The sequence below is a fragment of the Phytophthora sojae genome (assembly GCF_000149755.1).
Source record: "Phytophthora sojae unplaced genomic scaffold PHYSOscaffold_1, whole genome shotgun sequence".
In the NCBI taxonomy this organism is placed as follows: Eukaryota; Oomycota; class Peronosporomycetes; order Peronosporales; family Peronosporaceae; genus Phytophthora; species Phytophthora sojae.
Window position 1 is genome coordinate 10,092,843 of NW_009258115.1, and position 18,846 is coordinate 10,111,688.

At 58.2% G+C, this 18,846-nt stretch overlaps 6 protein-coding genes across 6 annotated transcripts; 4 read left to right on the forward strand and 2 right to left on the reverse strand.

Annotated features, from left to right (window-relative positions):
* Positions 1-71: 71 nt before the first annotated feature.
* Positions 72-2,001, reverse strand: PHYSODRAFT_344077 (hypothetical protein; the record flags this gene model as incomplete). Its single annotated transcript, XM_009518600.1, has 2 exons — positions 1,899-2,001; positions 72-1,830 (listed from the first exon to the last, which is right to left on the reverse strand). The coding sequence occupies exons 1-2, from the start codon at positions 1,946-1,948 to the stop codon at positions 72-74; spliced, it is 1,809 nt and encodes a 602-aa protein (XP_009516895.1). The 5' UTR covers positions 1,949-2,001.
* A 1,293-nt stretch (positions 2,002-3,294) lies between these two features.
* PHYSODRAFT_252680 (hypothetical protein) lies at positions 3,295-5,392 on the forward strand (the record flags this gene model as incomplete). Its single annotated transcript, XM_009518601.1, has 7 exons — positions 3,295-3,352; positions 3,425-3,468; positions 3,559-4,199; positions 4,291-4,474; positions 4,535-4,671; positions 4,812-5,278; positions 5,385-5,392. 7 exons carry the CDS (start codon positions 3,295-3,297, stop codon positions 5,390-5,392), a joined length of 1,539 nt encoding a protein of 512 aa, XP_009516896.1.
* Positions 5,393-7,599: 2,207 nt separating this feature from the next.
* PHYSODRAFT_552850 (hypothetical protein) lies at positions 7,600-9,111 on the forward strand (the record flags this gene model as incomplete). Its single annotated transcript, XM_009518602.1, has 5 exons — positions 7,600-7,712; positions 7,792-7,832; positions 7,907-8,053; positions 8,139-8,800; positions 8,894-9,111. The coding sequence occupies exons 1-5, from the start codon at positions 7,683-7,685 to the stop codon at positions 9,109-9,111; spliced, it is 1,098 nt and encodes a 365-aa protein (XP_009516897.1). The 5' UTR covers positions 7,600-7,682.
* A 399-nt stretch (positions 9,112-9,510) lies between these two features.
* Positions 9,511-13,002, forward strand: PHYSODRAFT_471361 (hypothetical protein; the record flags this gene model as incomplete). Its single annotated transcript, XM_009518603.1, has 9 exons — positions 9,511-9,606; positions 9,774-10,038; positions 10,120-10,251; positions 10,326-10,454; positions 10,522-10,650; positions 10,721-11,382; positions 11,443-12,386; positions 12,459-12,573; positions 12,643-13,002. The coding sequence occupies 9 exons, from the start codon at positions 9,511-9,513 to the stop codon at positions 13,000-13,002; spliced, it is 2,832 nt and encodes a 943-aa protein (XP_009516898.1).
* Positions 13,003-13,543: 541 nt separating this feature from the next.
* PHYSODRAFT_252649 (hypothetical protein) lies at positions 13,544-16,468 on the reverse strand (the record flags this gene model as incomplete). The annotated part of the gene is made up of 1 exon (XM_009518604.1): positions 13,544-16,468. One exon carries the CDS (start codon positions 16,466-16,468, stop codon positions 13,544-13,546), a length of 2,925 nt encoding a protein of 974 aa, XP_009516899.1.
* Positions 16,469-17,691: 1,223 nt separating this feature from the next.
* On the forward strand, positions 17,692-18,204 carry PHYSODRAFT_284489 (hypothetical protein). The gene has a single exon (XM_009518605.1). It carries the CDS (start codon positions 17,736-17,738, stop codon positions 18,105-18,107), a length of 372 nt encoding a protein of 123 aa, XP_009516900.1. The 5' UTR covers positions 17,692-17,735; the 3' UTR covers positions 18,108-18,204.
* The last annotated feature ends 642 nt before the right edge of the window (positions 18,205-18,846 follow it).

Consider the following 18,846-nt stretch of genomic DNA (forward strand, 5'->3'; position numbering starts at 1 on the left):
AAAGGGGTAGACTTGGTTGGCATTTCCTGACAGTGTTACAGAGTTTACTTGACGACATTGGACATCGCACATCAGTTCCGGCGCTGCTGCTGCTTCGCGTGACGACCCACGCTTGAAGCACCTGAGGACGGCTGCCGCCGGATCCAAATGTACTTGGAGTTGTCCGGCTCAAGAGGGACCCACTTTCGAGAGCTCGACGTCGCCTTGTATCGCGACTCCACTCGAGCCGCTGCCTCGACGCGTTGGACCCAAATGAGCCTGGAGTTGCTTGGATCAACAGGACTCCACTTCCGAGACGTTTTACGTCGTGGATTGCTTCGAGGGGCAGACTTTGTATCGGCATCGGCAGAGCCCTGTACCCAAATGAGACTGGAATTGGTGGGGTCGAGCGGAACCCACTTGAACTTGGAGGCGATACTAGCGCTACGCTTAGAGCTCTTTACAACCGACCGCTTCTTGGAGCTGCGAGGTGTAGCGGGAGATACTACACCTTCAACCGCAAATATGCCCTCTTTGCTGTTCTCTGGAGAACTCACTTCGGCCACCAGTGACTCAGGGGCTGTTCTCTCGCTGGCCTCAGCATCATTGACCTCGCCCTCGTTAGCCGTGAGCTCATCGAAAGCTTCAACACCGTCAATCCTGGGCCTGCTTACAGCAGGAACCAGAGCCTTGGCTGCTTCTTCACCCTCTGGTGGTTCCACCCCTGCGTCAGGACCGACGCAGGCAGCTTCGTCAATACTGGAATGCTTTACCACCGCATCCACCAAGGTCTCGAGCACTGCTTCCACAACTCCATGGCTGTCGGCACTAGCAGTTCCCACAAGCCTCGGGCTCTCGGCCTTGGCAACCGCAACACCTTCGGGAATCGCTGTACTCTCCACATTTTTGGAGCCGTCAGCTTTACGTGGCACCATATCGACCAGCTCCTCAAACTTGGACGCGTTCACGGGACTCGTTGCAATGGCGGTAGTTGGCATCGAGCCCTCATCATCGGTGATGGTCTCCAGGTCACAATAATCAAACTCTTCCTCTGCACTCACAGTATCTGTCTCGACGTCCACAAATTCGTGGGAACCTTCTTCCGGAGCTTCTTCGTCAGTGAACACGCTCAGCACGTCGTTGTCCCTTTCCTCCTCCTCATCGGTCTCGGAGACCCCTTGAAGCGCTTCTTCTCCAAACTCGATCCCATCCGTTACACCATCTCCACCCTCCTCTTCAAACTCCGCCGTACTCGCGTCCTGCTCTCCGACGTCAGCCTCTTTGTCAGCTTTGGCGGGACTGGGAACGGCCCACGCTGGACGGTGCAGCCAAATGAGTTTGAAATTGTTTGGGTCCCGAGTGAAGCATGGCCATTCCAGCGTGAGCCGCAGCGGAGGGGCCCTGGTGGCTGAGACGTTGCTGCGCTGGCTGCTCACATTGCTACGTTGGCTGCTCATGTTGCAGCCGGCGGTGTCCATTTTGCCTCGACTGCTCGTGGTGCTCCCGGAGGTGCTCATTTTGCCCTGGCTGCTGACTGCAGTCGTGGCGTTGCTGCTCGTGCTGCTTGGGGTGGGGGAGTGGTCAGGCTCCGCCTTGGGCTCCAGAGCCTGTTCCAGCGCTGACAGCCACGCCTCGAACGTGGCGGCGTCGGGTGCCTGGAAACTGCGCCGCTTCTTGCCGTGTCGAACAGTGAATCGGTGGCGGGCGATGTCCCGCTCCGTCGGAGGCTCCAACCGCGCCGGGTACTGCAAGAGGAACTCCTCGCGCCCTCCAAAGAGCGTGGGGCGTGACACGGCGAACACGGGCGCCTCGGGTGCCTGTTGCTCCACCAACCGAAGCTCGGCCTTGTGCCTGCAGACAAGAGTCGATTATCAGTATACTGTAGACGTCCTAAAGGGGCTGAAGGATGGCACACTCACCAAAAGAGGTGCAGGGCCTTGGTCTGCATCGGACAGTCGAGCCCTGTCATCCTGCTACCGACGCTCGGCTGCTGTATGGTCTACCGTAGCTTGCGGCGGAGCTGGCGCGTTGCGAAATGGCGTAGCGAGGCGGGGCAGAGTACAGCGTCGACACATCTGGGGTGGCTTTAACTGGGCGTTGGCCAGTTTCGCGCTTCAGCACATGGTCTCTGCTGCCCACGCTGGCCAGATGTGGGCTGCTGAGATGTGAAACCAATTGCCCAGTAACTATTTGCCGGACTTCTCGAAGGCGGCGGTGTGCAAAACTGTCTAGGCGTTCAGGTGAGGCTATCCTGCTTGGGGCCACGAACGCATTTCCATCCAGCAAGCATGTGCAGTTGGCAACGGAACTCAGTGCTGCGGCTCAGTTGAAACGGTCGGAAGATAACCAACGCTGTTGTAGCCATTTCGCATGCTTCAGTTTCGCAGGTGCAACGTAGCATTCCGGTCTTTCTGACGATACATGTACTTCACTACGAGTTGGCTTCCGCAGCATGCAGTGTGATGTAGGCACTTGCCTCGACGCCGCACTCGCTGTACGCGTAGTTAGTTGACCAGCGCTCGCGAACGTAGAGGTTCGGCGTACATAATGGAACGTACGTTTGGGTAGCCCCACATCACGTGATGTCCCTGGGAAGACACGCACGGCCACCACACGGTGCTCCGTGTACTCTAAAATCGTTGCAAGCAAGCGAGGTGGTCAATGCTTGCATGCACCATGACATCGCTTGCAGCGCTTGTTCTCGCCGTCGACAAGTCAAGCCGCTCACCATCCTGCGCGGTCGAGCGCCGCGTCGAAGTGTCGTCGCAGTGTGGCTGATGCCAGATGTGCCGGGCCGAGGCACTGCTACTGTATCCCCGTGCTTCGTGACGCTACTGCCTCAGGCAACAAGCAACGAGAACTGCAGTGGAATTCGGCAATGCTGCATTGCACGAAGCGCGCCACTCGAAACCGCCCCGTTCCGGTGTACCGGTAGAGGCCGATTGTCTTGTCGTGCGTGGTTGCACAGATGGCTCAAGAACTGAGGCATCGGTGTACTTGGCGCCGCAGCGAGCAGTTAAGCATTTCGAACCGAGCTGACGGAGCCATTCTGAGCACCACGGAAGCGCTGAAGCACTGCAACAATTAAGCGCTGATGAACATGTTTCGCCTCGGCGTTGAAGTCAAGAGGTCCAGACTCCTTATCGTTCCTCGCTTACCATTGGTCCATCTGCCCCAATATTTGTTCGCACCACCACTTGTGACAGGTTTCGGTGATCACCATACTCGATCCAAGTCACCATCCGAAATCGGACAGCGCCAATATTTTGACTGGCCACCAATCGCGACATTTCAGCTACACTTTGATCGAAAGGAATGGCCAGCCTCGCCGGAAGCAAGCGCGCCGCGCCGGCGGCGGAGGGTGCCGAGCCAGGTGCGACCCATTGGCACGACCTCTATCCGCATGTCTTCTTCCACTCTGACGCAATTCTATTTGCAACGACAGCGCGCAAATTGACGAAAACCGAGCGCCGCCGAGAGCGCAGGCAGGTGCGTTGGCAGGCGAAAAGACCCATTTTCTCTAACCGAGTGGCAACAAATGCGCTGACCCATTTGCTCTGCTGCATCATCCATTGACAGTCGTCTGCGGAGAAGCTCGAGTACCAATACCGCATCCAGGTGCAGAATTGCGCCCATGACAACGACGCCGCGCGCGCGCTCCAAGTGTACGAGCAGATGAAGAGCGAGGGCGTGAACGTGGCCCCGTACATCTACAACGTGGTCATCAACGTGTGCAGCAGGATGGAGGATCTGGCGGCCTTCAAGTCCGGGGCTTACGCCGTGTACCAGGACATGAAGGAGGCCTGTGATAATGCCAAGCAGCAGCAGCAGAAGGGCAAGAAGAAGCACCAGCAGCAACAGGTGCCTGAGCCGATCTACAGCGCCATGGTCAAGATCTGCAGCAAGGCGCAGGACTTTGAGGCGTGCGAGACGCTCATCGCCGAGATGGAGGAGGCCAAGGTAGAGCCCAAGCTGCGCACGTTCGGCCCGCTGCTGCAGGCGCACAGCGACGCCGGCCACCTGGACAAGTGCATCTGGGTGCACGACAAGTTTCTCAAAAACGAGCTGGAGCCGACGGAGGCCGACTACGTGGCACTGCTGCGCGCGTGCGTCAAGGCCGGCGACGCCCAGCGCTTCTACGCCTTCTTGGACAGGTTCATTGACGACGTTTGGCAGCCCAGTTTGACCACGTGGGACGTGCTCAAGGAGTGGTTCAGCAGGTACGGTAGCGCTGAACTTTTCGCTGTTTGGAGCGCCAGTGGCAAACTCGTTTAACGAACACTTGGGTCTGATATTGTGCGGATGCTGCAGTGAGGCGGCGCAGGTAGACGGCCGCAAGTGGAAGATCACCGAGGGCACCGTGAGCAAGGAGGGTGTGTGCTCCGTCACGGGCGACCAGCTGCAGTCGCTGGAGCTGTCACCGGAGCTGACATCGGAGCTGCTGGCCAAGGTGATTGCCGTGGTGGTTTATGTCAACGCCGGCGAGTGGGCCGCCGTATTGAAGTCACCGAATTCCGAACTGAGATCTGACCGGTTAATCATTTCTGCCGCCTAGATTGAGAAGCTTGTGCGCACGGACGAGAAGCGCAAGGCGCAATGGGACGAGTTCAAGCAGTGGCTGGAGGAGTTTGGCCCCTTCGACGTGGTCATCGACGCCGCCAACGTGGGCTACTGCAACCAGAACTTCGAGGGGTGCGTAAAGTCTCCATTTGTAACATCCCATCCTCGAGCTTTGCGGGGCGCTGACTAGCTGCCTGGCCTGAACTACTGTGACCTCGACGGGGCCACTCACTTGCACTGTATCTGTCTGTCTGCCTTTGTGTGTCCCGCAGCGGCGGCTTCAACTACAAGCAGATCGAGCTCATGGTGCAGCACTACGAGGCGCAGGGCAAGAAGGTGCTGGTCGTGCTGCACGAGCGCCGCACCTCGGACGAGCAGGTGCCGCCCGAGCACCGCGCGCAGCTCGCGCAGTGGCGCGCGGATCACAAGATGTTCAACTGCCAGCAGGGCAACAACGACGACTGGTACTGGCTGTACGCGGCCGTGAAGCTCGGCGGCCGCACGCTCATGGTCTCCAACGACGAGATGCGGGACCACCACTTCCAGATGATCCACAACCGCGCGTTCGGCCGCTGGAAGGAGCGCCACCAAGTGCACTACCAGGTGCACGGCTCGCGCGCCACGGTGGACGAGCCGCTGCCCTACTCGGCGCGGCCGCAGCGCGTGGGCGACGTCTGGCACTTTCCGTCGGCTCGCAGCACCACCGAGACGACGGAGGACGACGCTGCACAAGTCGCAGGTACGCCCTGGCTGTGCGTCTCACTTTGAGTGAGACTCGCAGATTTTTTTGCCCTTTCGTTTAGAAACTTTAGAAATGCGGTAAATACACTGTACCAGTGTACCAGTCTCATAAATCCGTGCAGAGCCACTGCAACGTTGGATGGAGCACCAGATCCGCGGAGGACCCCCTTGGACTTCAACGAGGCGAGCCCGGCCTCATTGAGGCAAGCGTAAACGAGGGTTTACACCCAGCCGGGGCCTGCTGCTGCGGGTGTTGCTAAGCGCTCGATCCCTTTTCGATGGGGTGAGCGATACATACTCTACTGTCGCTGCGAAACGGCGTGAGTAACTATGCCCGGTATGTCTGTATCGCTTTGGGCTGCTTTGGAGGGGCGTCGAGGGACGTCTTGGTGGTGATAAGGCGCGCCGGCGTGAGGGACGCGTTCAAAGGCCAAGGGCAATAAACGCCGTTTATATTTTAGCTACGTTGCGATGAAGCAGGCAGTCGGTGTATACTCTCGTAATACATGTAGTCTGTGTAGACTATTTATTGTGCTGGGCTAGCATAGTTTGGACTGGCACTGTTAGCTACTATTAATAATTATAGAACTTATAAATCAAAAAGTCTGACTGATTGAAAAAGAGACCATAGCTATAATACAATATCTATACATGTAAAATGGCAGGACGAAGATGAATCAAAATTGATTAACTAGATTAGACACAACTCGTAAAGTGATCCAACTGGCTACGGACGTGGTATCCAAATGTGATGGATCGCTGGAGATAGAGTTTGTTCTGTAATTCTGTCGGTCGGCAGGCCATATCCTAAGCGGCTAAGCGCTTCGACCAATACCGTTCAATCGACTTCCAACTCCGCTGCGTGGCGATAGATAAACTTGCAGTGACTTCGGAAGGACGATTTGAACTGGGTGACTCTGCTTGGGTTTCCCGAAAGTAGATATCATCCCGTAGTCTCCATGCTGCATGAACCGCAATCGCAGTGTGTTCCTTCCATAGAAGCAGAAGCTGTGCACGGAATCTGAACTAGACCCCATACACAGTCCTTTAAATGCATCTATAGAAAATTCATCATAGTTTCCGTTTTTACTCCTGTATTATTAAAGATGATATCGGAAGTTCAAACAAAGACCGCGTCAAACAAAACGATCATTTGGAGTTTCGAGAAAATCGCGCATCAAATTTCGCACCTCAGAAATTTTTAAAATTAAAAAGTGAAGATCACTTGTACAGCGTGGAAAAGAACCCGAGTTTAAAAACTTAGCAGGAGCATTCTGATAATGTAGAATAAGTAAAATTACAAATGCATCTTGGATTTCGGAGAAAATAGATATATTGTGAGACTGATGTCACTCCTCAAGTTCGCAACACTTTTGAGCGGCCAAAAGCACAAGCCAGCATATCGATTTATGCGGATAGCTTAGCTAATATTATTATCTCCATTTCGGAAAATGGAATTTCCCCTCAGTAGAAGAGGGCTGTCCACCTGCACTTTTGGTAAGTCCTTGCCAAAATGCAGTCTATTAGGCTGTGTTATTCATTACAAAAAGCTTCGGTTAGACTAACTATTCGGCCTCCACAAAAGGCACTATGTAGTTGCAACAGCAGCATGTGCAATGCTGCCGATGTCGGACAAATCGCAAAAGTGTGAATCGCCATTTTTTCATTGTCGTTACCGCAGCGCTGTGACAAAGGTGCTCCAGCTGCAGTGCAATTGGACAATGGGGACCAGCCTTGCCTACATGATTCTGGGTTCGTCGCCGCCTAAACTCACCGTGTCGATATACAAATGCGGTGCCATACTGGCTGAAAACTATTTTTTGATCGCTGGCTGTCAGTCAGCGTTGAACAAGGCGCCATCGATGTCAACACACTGCCGTGGGTCGTTCGTCACAGCTACTTTGCTCCACCGCAACGAGTTATAAAAAAAACTAAGCCACATACGTCGGCTCACGTCGCTCAACAACCAAGTCCGTCAATAGTTCAACAAGTTCGAGTCGTCCCATGGCTCGATTTGGTCTCTTCGCCAGCAGCGACACCCACGGAGCTTGCTGCTCTGGAGCAATGCGCGTTCAATGCATCCTTTTTGAGTCCGAGAGGGGCAGCGCACCTTCTCACCCCACATTTGGCATTTCAAACCTATTTCTATCGGAGGATACTCGTGCACTGCCTCTTTCGGCGGGCGGGAAGAAAGGCCAGGATTCTAGGCCCGATTTGGGGCATACTGGGGCCAAGTGGTTCGTGAGTAAAGGGCGTGGGCTCACGAGCGAGTTTTTTTCGCCTAGAAGAAGGGGCCATTCCCAGACCGACGACTCCGGCGGCGAAGGTGCTCTATCCCTCGCGGCGCCGCAGTAAAGGGCTCGCGCGCGAGTCCAGAGGCCGCAGCAGACACACAGCAGACCATGGGCAACTCCTGTACGCGGAACAGCGAGGTGCGTGCGCGTGCATGGCGCGAGGGGAGCGGCGTTTAGGCTAGTGCTAACCATTCCCCCCTCCTCTTCCCTTTCGCAGTCACAAGTCGTCCTGAGCGACCACGGCGTCGTCCTGCAAAGGTGCGCCCCCCTCCTCCCCTGTCGCTTTAACACCACCTAAAGCCGAGTGTCTAAACTCTTTCCCCTCTAACCAGACGCAACACACGCAACACCCGCGAACCGGAGCGGGGCCGCTGGTCTGCGCCTAACGTGGAGAGCGTGGACCTGGACACGCTGCTCGAAGCCCCGTCCCCCCCAGCCAGCAAAGCCGCGGAGAAGGCGGCGCGCCGTCGTCGCAAGAAGTGCGTACCTTATCCTCTATCCCCCCCCCCACACTCTCACAGCGCCACCTCTAACCTTAACGCTATCCCCCTAACTACACGACAGACGGCAATCTCTATCCGAGCGCTTCCACGCGCCGCGCCGCTCCGCTCGGCCGCCGCGCCCGCCCTCTCTAGACGAGTCCAACCCGCTCAACCGCTCGCGCGTGCACCGCAGCCACACGGAGGCCGTGCGGAGGCCGCTGGGCACGCCCGAGGAGGAGCCCATCTACCACTCGTACGAGGACCCCGGGTACCTGGCGGGGGACCCCATCGAGCTGCAGCCCTTCGACGCCGACTGCATCCTGGGCAGCCCCATCAACTCGCCGTCGGTGATCCACGCGCGCTGGGGCGAGCCCGTGGACGACCCGGACGAGGAGAACCTGTGCACAGACTTCCAGCCCAACCCGTTCAAGCTGGGCTTCTGCATCAACTGCATGAAGCAGCACGACGTCAAGGAGGACGGAGAGGTGGCCTCCATGAAGGAGTACAAGCGCATCGCGCGCCCCACCATCGCCAAGACGGCGGCCAACGCGCTGGACAACCCGAGCGCCATCCCCATCCCGCGCAGCTCCATCTCCATGATGTCCGAGGGCGGGCGCGAGAGCGACATCGACCTCGCGCAGCTGCTCGCCCAGAGGAGAGACGTGCTCATGAAGCTCAACCAGTTGGACCAGGAGAAGGCCAAGCTGCGGCAACTCAGCTCCGGCAGCCTCGGGCGCCGCACAGGTGCGTCAATCAGTTAGAGACATCTAACTCTAACCTGCAACACCCACTCTCTAACCGGTTATGTGTTGGCTAACTTGTTGCTGCTGCTGGCAGATCGCCACACGACCATCAACTTCGGAGACAACACGCGCAACAACCTGCGCCGCATGAGCTCGCGGCCGCCCGGATCGGGCCCCATCGTCACGCGGGGCACGTCCATGAGCCTGGCGCCGCAACCGGGCTCGGCGCACAACTTCGGCGCGTCCAAGAGCGTGAGCATGGCCTCGCGGCTCTACGACGACGAGGAGCCCGCGCAGAATGTGTGGCTATAGACTGACCCACACCCACACACACACACACACCGCCCCGGGGCGCCGCGGACGAGAGCTGGAGCCCCATGTACCAATAGAGTTTGGTGTTGCATGACGATGCGTGCGATTGACGAGTGCAGTCAACAAGGAAGGAAGCCCCCCCCCCTCTTGTAATTGGGAGCGACTTGACTCGAGGCCTCCGAGACGAAGGAGAGAAGAAGAAGAAAGAGAAGGAGAAAGAGACAACAGTTTTCCAGCGATGCGGCCTGATTGAGGGCGAAACGCAGCGATTAATAATGTAATAGTATGAGCAGTATTATTCCAGCCCCACAGCGACACCTTGCTCCAGGTGGAAGGAGCACGCACGACCCTTGGTCGGCCTTCGTGTAGGTAGATAGGGAGATCGCGTGTGACCAGACGATGGCGAGAGCCTATCACCCGCTTAACGACGTCGACGATGGCGATGGCGATGGAGGCGACAAAGCTGTCGAGCTGACGGAAGGTTCGTCTGCTGCAGTTGTGTCGAGCCGAGTCGAGTTGTGTCTTGTCGTGCGTGGTGCTCTGTGCTGTGCTGGCATTTCATGGCTCACTTGTCCGTCGTGATTTGTTGTATCCATGTTGTTGTTCCTGCTGCTGCTGTTGCTGTTGTTGCAGCTGAGACGGAGCTGCTGACGCTGCTCAAGTCCCGCGGCGTGCCGAGCATCTGCGAGTCCATCAGCCGCGAGATCAACTACGCGTGGGCGGTGCTCTCGGGCTTCAAGACGCTGGCCAATGTGGGCAACTTCTACTTCGCGTGCGGCGGTCGCGCCTTCGGGTACAACCCGGGCCTGGACTTCTTCGGGGCCAACGGCATGCAGCTCGCGGTCTTCGCGCTGCACAAGTTCGTGCACAACGAGCACGTCCTCGTACCGGTTCTCGACTGCATCGACATTTACTGCAAGCTGCACGGTGTGTCAACTGCCAGATAGATAGACAGGTGTGATTCTTGTATCTTGGCTCATTCCTTGTTGCCGTTGTTGCTGCTGGCAGTGGACGGCGCGCTCGAGTTCCTGGCTGCCAACGATGCCAAAGAGATTCTGATGAAGTGCGTTCGCTTCCACGACAACAAGCACGACGTTATCGCCTCGGCCTGTCGCGCTCTCGGCAGCCTCGTGATGAACGGTAGGGAATATCAACAGGAGAATTGGTATCGAACTGCGTGCAAGTGGCGACTAACCTGACGCTGTTGCCATTAGATCTGGTGAAGGAGTCTGTGTCGTCCCCAGATCTCGTGCTGGAGCTGCTAGGACTGCTCAAGCGCTACGACCACAGCCTCTCCATCTGCAGAGCCGCACTCATTCCTCTCGGCTTTCTCGTGACGAATGGTATACGCTACAGTACACGCTTCTCCTTCACTAAGTTTTCACTAAATCTGAGGTTCTTCAACTGTAGCGCCGATCACGGCGACTTTTATCGACGGCAACGGCACTGCACTCACCATGGCGGCCATGAAGCGTTACGTCAAGGACACGGAGCTGGTCTGGCACGCAGTCGGAACGCTAAACGGCCTTCACGCGAAAAGTTGGTGGCCTCTCGAGTATTTGTCGATGTCTAAAACGTTGTCTAACACTTGTGTCTGTTGCCATTGCAGCGCTCGATATCCGCTTGGTCCACAGCATCTTCAACTTCACGGGCGTTCCGAGACTAGTTGAGGCTGTAGCATCTCATCTAGACACGGAGGAGGTGGCGGTCGAAGGTTTTCAGCTCCTTTCTCGACTCGCGGCACTCCCCGAGGCCTATCGGACCATCAACGAGTGCAAGGTGCTGGATCTGGCCTACGTGGCGCTCTTCGCCTACTCGGGGCCGGCACATCGCCACACGCGCCTCGCTATCAAGAGCACGCTCCACAGCTTCCAGAAGTGCGCGCTCTTCGACCCGCGCGAATTGGCCCGACGAGAGCGCGCAAGCCGCACGGACATCGCGCTGTATGCTCTGCTGCTCTTCTGCTTCGTGCTCAACTCGGCCTTCTCGCTCTATGGGCAGCACTCGAGTGATCTCGTCTTCGCTGTACGGCGCGCAGTGGTCGACACTCCCTGGAACGCTGGAAGCTCACAGGACTCGGCGATGACGACGCTGCGTGACGTGCTCTCGATCGCAGACGTCTGGAGCTTCCTGCAGGGGCCCGTACAGTCGGCACTTTTCCAGGATTCATGGTACAATGGCGACAGCTTTGCAGACGACGTGGACTCGCAGCTTGGGGTAGTCGATGGCGCCAACATGCTGCTGGGTGGGGTCGAGCTACGTCTGCTTCGAGTGGGGGCGACGGCTTCATGCAACTTCGCACTCCCAGAGCACCAGGACGATGACCCGAAGTGGTGTTACCCTCACTTTTCAACCAGTGCTGAGCTCAAGATCCCAGTCTCTCGCTTGCCGTACTTTGAGGACACTTGGAGTGCGTCTCCTAGTCACAGTGACTATGAAGTCTACCGCGGCAGTCTTGCTGCATACCCGGGGAGTGGCTATCGACGATTCCTGCCTCGATTAGGGGCCAACCTGACGTCGGACACTGCAAATGGCTGTGATTCTCGCTGTGAACTTGCCAAACTACGACGTGGTCGGTGGCTGGACGAGTCCAGCAGAGCGTTATTCGTTCGGTTCAACCTCTACAACGCGGCGCTCGATTTGCACTGCGTAGTGCAGCTATTGTTCGAGTTTGGCGTGGCCACCGCTGGGTCTGCTGAAGGTGGCAGCGGCGAAGTGATCACTTCGGCTGAGGTCACGCCCCTGCACTTAAGGCAATACCCGGGCTTGTTCGTAATCCAGCCGCGGTTCCTCACTGAGCTGGGCATTCTGGTGGGCGTCGTGTGGTTCGCGCACAAGCAGCTCGAGAAGCTGCTGCAGTATCGCCTCTTCTACTTCTGGATCCCGAACCACGTCGCCGACTTCTCCATTGTGGCGCTCTGGGCGGCAATTCTCGTCCTCCGGGTGCAGTCCATAGCTCAAGCCGCGTTCCCGCAACTGCTGACCCTCGCCGAGACGTCCGACAGCAGCTACGTGGACCTTGGAGCGAGTGTGCATTACCTGAGGACGGAGCGCTACCTGACAGCAATTTGCTCAGTTCTCATGTGGCTGCGGCTGGTACGACTCGCCAAGACGATCAAACCGCTGGAAAGCACCGTCGACAAGCTGGAACGCGCTCAAACTCTGCTGTTCAGCTACGCCATGCTGCTGCTGGTGTACGTGTTGGGCTTCGCACACGCTGGAGTTCTTCTGTTCCCATCTGCACGCTCGAGCTTTCGGAGCTACTCGGCTGCCATGTACGTGTCTCTCTTTAGATGCTGTGTTCGTTGCCACTGGTATTTAACGTGGTTGTATGGCGGAAATGGTAGCGCGACTATGGCCAGGACACTTGCGTCGCGGTGGCATCCGTTGGATATGGCTGGGCGAGTAGACAAGCAATTGTTCCGACTGCTGTTCCAGCTCTCGACGTCTTTTGTCGTTCTTGTATGAGTTTGCGTTGTAGGGTCCGAGTATCGTAGCGGAATCTAATTGTTGCCTTGGATGGACTTGCAGAACATCGTGGTAGCGATTCTGCATGAGCGCTTTGACTCCTCTCGGATGAGAGCAAAGGCGGCAGCGATCGATGGGTTGGCCATGCTGGAGCTGGCGAAGCACCAGCTCGAGGCGCACGGCATGAAAGTCGAGGAGACGTCATTTGCCAAGAAACTTCGCGCTGCTGCGACGAGAGGAATCACGAAGCTGAAGCATGCAACTCGAGACATCCTGCTCGTGTCAGACGAAGCTGAGAAGCTCTCGGATCTCAAGAAGGCGTGGGGGTTAGAACAGGAATACTCGCAGCTCAAGTCTGTGCTCGAAGATGAGGCTGTCGCCGTGGATGACAGCCAACTCACAAGTGACGATTCCTCGAGGTGAGATCGTTGCTGCTCCTTTTTCTGCGTGGATCAGTCAGTCTCTTTAGTGTTGTTGCCTTACTTGCAGGCTGCTGGCGTCTGCCGAAGCGTATGAAGAGAAGCTCGACCGTCAAATGGGCATTTTCTCCTCGAGGCTCAACGACATGTTGGCAAGGCTAGGCAATTTCCAGACGTACCTGGGGGAAGAGCTTGGCCCTGATGAGCCTATTGGAGACACCAACGAGGTGGTGCAGATCAAGAAGAGCAAGCAGAGCGAAGAGGTCGGGACCATCCAACCAAAGGAAGAAACGCGCGATGCAGATCTACCACCGACCGAGTCTCCTGACGATAGCTCGGAGGAGCTGCAGGCTTCTGCCGGACTACCAGGCGCGATACTGGACGCCAACGAGGAAGACGCGGTCGCAGCTCAAACCATGCACACGTACACTAATTAACACGTGAAGAAGACGTTCATGCAAAGTACATGTATATTCCGCTATTCCGTTCCAAGTTAGCTCTCGCACTCATCGAACAGCTCTTGGCTAACACGTGACACGAATGGCTTAGAGCAGGCGCTTGAACTCGGCGATGGCGCGGTGGATGCCGGCGACCTCCGTCTCCAGCGCGATCTTCTTGGCGGCGTCAGCCTCGCGCACGTTCTCCGGGACCTTGGTCTCGTAGTCCTCGCGGCCCATCTTCTTCTCCAGACTGGCGAGCGACGGCGCGATCTTGGTCAGCTTCTTCTCCAGCTTGGCGATCTCGTTGGCGAAGTCCACCAGACCGGCGAGCAGCACGAAGATCTGCACCTTGTCGTTGACGCTGTGCATCGCGCAGCCCTGCGGCGCCTCCTCGTCCACGATGCACTTGGAGTCGCCAGCCTTGGCCAGCGTGCTGAAGTCGTCCAGCTGCGCCTCCATCACGGCCTTGACGTCGGCGTCACTACACTTGATGAAGAACTGCGGGCGCACGTTGTTCGCGAGGCCGTACTCGGCACGCACCGAGCGGGCGGCGTGGATGACTTCCTTCACCAGCTCCATGTTGGCCTCGATGTCCGGGTTGGTCCAGCCCTCCATGGGGAGTGGGTACGGCGCGATCGTGATACTCGCGGTCGAGCGCTTGCCCGGCAGACGCTGCCACAACTCCTCCGTCACGAACGGCATGCTCGGGTGCAGCAGGCGCAGACCGAACTCCAGGCACACGTACAGCGTCTGCTGGGCCGTGAGCTTGGCCTCGGCGTCCTCACCGCTCATCACGGGCTTCGTCAGCTCAAGGTACACGTCGCACAGGTCGTACAGCCAGAAGTTGTACAGCGCGTTGGTCAGCTCGCCGAACTCGTAGGCGGCGAACGAGTCATTGCACACCTTGATGGCGTGGTTCAGGCGGCTCAGGATGTAGCGGTCGCGCGAGCTCACCACGGCGTTGGCGAGCACGGTCTCGGCCACGTTCTCGGCAGCCGAGAAGCCGCCCTCGAGGTTGGACATGGCGAAACGCACAGCGTTCCACAGCTTGTTGCAGAAGTTGCGGTAGCCCACGAGACGGCCGATGTCCAGGTTGATGTCGCGGCCCTGCTGCGTGTAGGCCAGCAGACCGAAGCGAAGCGCGTCGGCACCGCACTCCGGGATGCCCTGCGGGAAGTCCAGCTTTTGGCCATTCTTGGCCTTCTCCACCTCCTTGGCCGGCAGGTTGCCGTTCTCGAGCTTCTTGAACAGGTCCTCGAGCGTGCAGCCCGCAATGATCTCGAGCGGGTCCACGACGTTACCCAGACTCTTCGACATCTTGCGGCCGTACTTGTCGCGCACCATCGAGTGCAGGTAGATCGTCTTGAACGGCAGCTTGCCCGTGAGCTTCTGGCCCATGAACACCATGCGCGCCACCCAGAAGAAGAGAATGTCGTAACCCGTCTCCAGCAGGTCCGTCGGGAAGAAGTTCTCGAAGTCGTCCGTCTTGTTGGGCCAGCCGAACACAGCGAACGGGAACAGGCCGGCACTGACCCACGTGTCCAGCACGTCCTCGTCCTGCTCCAGCTCAATCTGGTCCTCGGCGACGCCCAGCTTGCCGGCGGCCTTCTTGCGGGCGTCCTCCTCCGAGATGCCGGCGAACCAGCGGTCGCCAGCGTCCTCCGCGTTCTTGTCAATGAAGGCCTCGCCCATGACGCGCGCGAAGTAGGCGGGGATGCGGTGGCCCCACCAGAGCTGACGCGAGATGCACCAGTCGCGGATGTTCTCGAGCCAGCGGAACCACGTCTTCTCGTGGCTCTCGGGCAGGATCGTCAGCTCCTTGTTCGTGACGGCGGCCATGGCGTCCTTGGCCATCTGGTCGCAGTTGACGAACCACTGCGGCTTGACGAGCGGCTCGATCACGTCACCCGAGCGCGAGCAGATGCCGAGACGCATCTTGTTGTCCTCCTTGCCGTGGTACAGTCCCTTGGCCTCGAGCGCCTTCTCGACGGCGATACGCGCGTCGTAGCGCATCATGCCAGCGAACTCGCCGCCGTTCTCGTTGATGGCGCCGTCGTCCGTGAGCACGTTGATGAACTCGAGGTTGTTGCGCTTGCCGCACTCGTAGTCGTTGGGGTCGTGCGCGGGCGTGATCTTGACGGCGCCCGTACCGAAGCTCATGTCGACCAGCACGGGGTCCAGCACGATGGGGATGCGGCGGCCGTTGAACGGGTGGATCACGAACTTACCGTGCAGGTGCTTGTAGCGCGGGTCCTCCGGGTGGACGGCCACGCCCGAGTCGCCCAGCATGGTCTCGAGACGCGTGGTGGCCACGATGATCTGCTCGTCCGAGCCCTCGACCACGTAGCCGAAGGACGTGAGCACGCCGAACTCGTACTTCTTGTCCGGGTTGTGGCCGGGCACGGCCAGCTTGGTGCGCTTCTCGATGTCGATGTAGTCCACCTCGATCTCGGACAGCGCCGTCTTGAGCTTGCAGCTCCAGTTGATCATGCGCGTGGCGCGGTAGATGAGCCCCTCCTCCCAGAGCTGGCAGAAGGCGTGGCGCACGGCGCGGCTGCAGTTGTCGTCCATGGAGAAGTACTTGCGGTCCCAGTCCACGGAGCAGCCGACGCTGCGGAACTGGTGGTGGATGCGGCTCTCGTACTGGTTCTTCCAGTCCCACACGCGCTCGAGGAACTTCTCGCGGCCGAGGTCGTGGCGGCTCTTGTTCTCCTCCTTGAGCAGGCGCTTCTCCACGACCGACTGCGTGGCGATGCCCGCGTGGTCCGTGCCCGGCACCCAGAGCGTGGCGTGGCCCAGCATGCGGTGCCAGCGCGTGAGCGCGTCCTGGATGGCCACGGTCAGCGCGTGGCCCAGGTGCAGCGAGCCCGTCACGTTGGGCGGCGGGATGACCATGACGAAGCGCTCGTCGGGCTTGGCCGCGCGGATCTTGTCGTCGCTGCACGAGAAGAAGCCCGAGGCCTCCCACCAGTCCTGCCACGCGGCCTCGACGGCCACGGGGTTGTAGGCGGCCAGCATGGGCTCGGCCATGTCCTTCTTGTCGCCCTTGGGCGTGCGGTTCACGAAGGCCGGGGCCGCGGGCTTGGCGGCGGCGGCCTCGGCGCCCTTCTTCTTCTTGTCGCTCTTGGGCGCCCAGCGGTTCGGGTCCTTCTCCTGCTTGGGCTTGGCCCCACCGTTCTTCTCGGCGCGCAGGGCCTTCTTCATCGCGTTCTTGCTCATCTTGGCCGGGGCCGGAGGAGCAGCAGCGGCCGGGGCCGCGGAGTCCGCCATGGTCACGGTGGCTCGGGGCGACGGATACGGAAATGAAACAAATAATGGCTGAGAGAGAGCGTAGTACAGTAATGTGCCTCCATAGGAAGATAATAAATATCATAACCTGCTAAACTCTATCCTCTGGAGCTGTGAGATTTCGCGGTAATGGACTCACAGAAATACCTTTTAAAGATTGTTAAAGGCGAATACTGTATACTTGTCGAATCTTCTTTATTGAGGAGCATTACCGTACTGGCATAACCCAATAAGAAATGATTTTTGACATGAATGTTCTTGTGGGTGTGCATGCAAGCATCGCACCATGCTTATATCAAGGACCATCGCCCAAAAACATTTGGATGCCTCTTACATACCGGTAGGCATCCAAACGTCTTGCAGCGGCCTCATCAGACTGCAATTTTACCACTAAGAGAGAGTTCCGTCATATACTGTCTAGCGAATAATAGCAAGTGTCGTCCGCATCGTCCGGAGACTTGGGATTTACTTGTCTTTAGCTACTGTAATCATAGGAACCTCGGTTCAATCTCCCACCCAACTATCTACACAAAGGCAACTGCGATTAGAGGCGAAGTGCTCGAGGCAAGCTCGCTTTCAAGAATGACAAGCTTTGCGCCTCGTGCAGCACTTTTCCGCGCGACTGTCGACGGCCAACCAAACTCGGGAGGGACGTCACTGCCCCTCACTATAGTCGACCAACGACATCCGTCCTTCCCATCCTGATCGCCGCACTAGGTACGAAACACATGGACGCGCTGTTCAACCTACACTTCCACTTCCACTTGAGCCCGACACCTTCCCCGAGCCATGGCCCCCGCACAATTCCTGGGCTCCACGCCCCTCAGCACAGCGCTGCTTTCCCTCTTAGCGCCATAAAGCCTATGGTCGCTCGGCCTGCGCCCGACACCCATCATTTGGACCTATCGCAGCACAGCTGGCCGAGTGGGCCCATGCGTTCGTAGCCCCACAATCCAAGCAGCGGCGAAGGCGACAGAGACTTCAGCTATCAGGCCAGCAAAGTAGCAGCATGGTGCTCCCCTTATTCATCGTCGGCACAGTGGGCGCGGGCGCAGCCACCGGCTACGGCATGTACCAGGCCGGCACGGCGCTGGCGCTGCCCGCGTCGGTCAACGAGGCCCCGCCGAAAACCGCGAGCAGCCTCGCGGCTGGCGGAATCACTGCGGTGGCCGCGTACTCGGCGCAGGGGCGAGTGCTTAACCGCTACCTAGCGCACCTGCTGACGTACGAGGTGCCCAAGAACGTGACGGCCTGGGGCTTCCGCGACTTTATGCGCATCGCGGGGCCGCTGGTGGCGCCGCGAGCTGTCATGTTCTCGACGTCGGTGGCGCTCATGGGCTTCGTCTCGACCAAGGTGGACTTATCAGGGGACCGGAAGTAGCGGAGGGAGTGGCGTAATACAGCGGAGGAAGGCTGCTCTACCCGCCCTCGTGTGGGTGGGCAGCTCTTTATCTGAAGTTGTGGGGTGAAGAGCCCCTCCTTGTTGTCTTGCTATGTCTCGTTGCCCGAAAGTCTGACGGCGGAACACTGGCGCGAACTTCACGCCATGGAGTAGAGGTGCATGCGCGTGAGTTGAGTAGGGCACCTCTCTCAATTCCCACACCATAAACTAGTCGCTCCACCACTCCGCAAACTATTGCATTTCCTGAAGTTGCTCAGAGTTACTGTATACACCACACCACACACAACCAGTTGTATGGTGTATACAACCAGGTATTTGCTGAAGAGGGCCACTGCATTGCAATTTGCAAGAATGAAGGCAGCGGCAGCACGAACGACGCATGAAAGACGACGGCGACCAAGCGCGCGTGTGCTAGCCACACTGTGCTTGCCGCCGCGCCACGGTCGTGCCGGCCGACGATGGACTCGCCCGCCCGGCACACATGCTCACGCATCAATGCTGGCGAGGGTCGTGCACGGTGCAGGTCCGCTTGGAAAGGCCCGAGACCGAGTTGAAGTCTTCAACCGGGAGGGAGGATGCGGCGCCGATCTTTGAAGTTGGAGAATAATTCCAGTGGCGACTCAATTGTCCGAGGATCACGCACCAACGCTGTGATGCCTGCAAGGCAGAGACCAAGCGAAAGCAGGATTAGGGGTGTCAACGTTTGGTCCCAACTCGA